Source organism: Aplysia californica, unplaced genomic scaffold (genome assembly GCF_000002075.1).
Source record: "Aplysia californica isolate F4 #8 unplaced genomic scaffold, AplCal3.0 scaffold00770, whole genome shotgun sequence".
Taxonomy (NCBI): Eukaryota; Metazoa; Mollusca; class Gastropoda; order Aplysiida; family Aplysiidae; genus Aplysia; species Aplysia californica.
Genome location: NW_004798040.1, coordinates 176,921 through 179,296, shown reverse-complemented (window position 1 = coordinate 179,296; position 2,376 = coordinate 176,921). Strand labels below are relative to the sequence as shown.

General features: G+C 43.9%; 1 protein-coding gene across 1 annotated transcript in view; it reads left to right on the top strand.

Moving 5' to 3' along the window:
• The window catches only part of LOC101853735 (peroxisomal acyl-coenzyme A oxidase 1), a gene marked incomplete in the record, with an annotated part of 14,805 nt that overhangs the window by 5,247 nt on the left and 7,182 nt on the right, over positions 1-2,376 (top strand). Inside the window, 2 exon segments of the mRNA XM_005109360.3 lie at positions 81-250; positions 940-1,102. Of these exon segments, the coding sequence (XP_005109417.2) occupies positions 81-250; positions 940-1,102 (333 nt within the window).

Sequence of the window (2,376 nt, the reverse complement as noted above, 5' to 3'; positions counted from 1 at the left end):
GTTATTATTATTATTGTTGTTATTGTCATTATTATTGTTATTATCATTATTATCATTATTATTATGATTATTTACCGTAGGTAACAAGAGAGGGAAAGTTCCAGATGCTGCGAGCCGACAAGTCCAACTACTCCACCATGATGTATGTGCGGGTACAGATCGTCCAATGGTCGGCCTTCACCCTCCTGCCTGGCACTGTCATGGCCGTCCGCTACAGCGCCGCTCGCAGACAGTCCTCGCTCAAACCGGGGTGAGAGTTGCCTGTTTGTCTGTGAGAGTCTTGAGGAGGGTTTTGTTTATTTGTTTGTTTGTTGGGTTTTTTTGTGTAAATTTTTCATGGCGCTCGCAACTGCATAAGGTCATATGAGTGCGCGGGACACACCAAACATTTTCAGTTTGTAGGAAATTCTGAATTTTGCCTTGGCGGCGGTCGAAGCCTACTCTTATAGATTTTGGATCACCAAGGGATCTTTAACATGCGCAACTTGCACATGGGTCCTCTGAGATTTTTCGCCCTTGTCCGAGAAGGCTAGATGTATATCTTACCTACCATAAGATCAGGGGTGTGGCTGAAAGACAGCAGTAAGAAAAAGCCATTGAGAAGCTGTAGAAAGGCTGCAGAAAGAGTCGGGAGCCCAGAGGGGGGGCAAAGGAGGTGAAGGGGTGGAGGCAGAAAGTGGAATGAAAGCAGACGCCAGAACATTGTTAAAGAATAGGAAAGGATGTGAAAGGAGAACATTTTACAGAAGAAAATTTCCGTCGCAATCCGGATTCGAACTCAGGACCAATAGAATGAGAGGCAAACACCTTGACCTCTAGGCCGCGAGAGCCCCCTTTTGTTTGTTTGAGGTGATGAGAAGCTTATCAGTACAATGCAACTGATCTTATTTCTGTATTTTCTCCACTTCTACCACCACCACCACCACCTCAACATGCCAGAGGGGAGGAGGTTCAAATCCTGGACTACCAGACCCAGCAGTACAAACTGTTCCCAGCCCTGGCAGCCGCCCACGCCACTTCCTTCGCTGCCCAGACGCTGAGGCGGGAGTACGACGCTGCACTCGGCGACCTGCTCAAAGGGAATAAACAGGTTATGGGGGAGGTCAGTACGCAGCAGACGGGTCATTGGGGTGGTTGATGGGTGCTGTGATGTGGTTTGCTTCTTAATTCCTATCAAACATCCATCGTCCTTATCTTTCCTCCTTCTTTTGTGTGTTTGTTACTTTCTAGTAACACCTCTAATCTTCGGTACTTGTTTGACCTATTTGTGTTGCAAATGCCATAAAACTTGTACTAAAACTAAACAGAACATATGGGAGGTCAGTATGCACGATTTGTTTCACTCAAACTTTTTAACTCTATTGTACGCCCTGAGGTCATGTTGTACCCCCGGGGTTGTATTCTTCACATTTTAGAATACTTCTAGTACAAAGATCTCTTTGAAACTTTCAGTATTTCTCAAAAAATCATTTTAGCAGACTGCTATGCAAAGTGTACGGATCAGATTAACGAGTAATTTCCTCTTTGGAAAGTGGTGGCACAGAGTTCCCCATGTTGTATGGATATGATAGTAAAACACGACGTACGGATAGGGTTAAAGGAAAGTTGGGAAAATGTTTATTGAAAGTCATCTCCTTTTGGGGATTGTGAGAAGTAACTAGTTTTGCCAGCTTTATTGCTTATTTTACTTTTTCCCGCTTCTATTGCCTTACGGTGTCGAGGGGAGGAACAAATGCCTGTTACATGGTTATGTTGTTGTATTTATTTACTAGTATTTCTCTGACTCCCTCTGTCCATCTTTTCCTGAGTCTGCCCCTTCCTCTGTGTCCATCTGATCTCTTTTTGTATGCAATCGCTGCAATGCTGTCTGGTGGTAGCCTTTTGACAGATATCCTAACCGTTTCATTCGTTGTTGTTGTATACAGTTTGTATAGTAAAACCTGCTTTAACACTTTGCAGTCACTTGGCGCAATAATGCGACGTGGAAAATTATCCGTTCTGGTCACCGGGCGCAGTTCTACGCCAGGCATGAAAAGTCTGTTGCAGTCGCTCTCCTGGCTGGGTTATCAGATGGGGGTATTTTGTACTGGTGGCTGTGTGTGACTGCAACGTGTTAACAGACATCTGTATTAGACAATCACCTGTACAAATGGCCCCTTCCCATTATCCCCCGTGTATTTATTAATTAATTTTTTTTTACATTATAAGGACGCTGTGTAGGATAGCCTGGGTGGTTGGCGGGTGCTCTGGTGTTGTTTGCTTCTTCTTTCCAATCAAACATCTATTGTCTTTATCTCCCTTCCTTTTTTAAAATGTTTGTTACTCTCTTGTAACACCTCTAATCTTCGGCACTTATATGACCTTATTGTGTTGCAA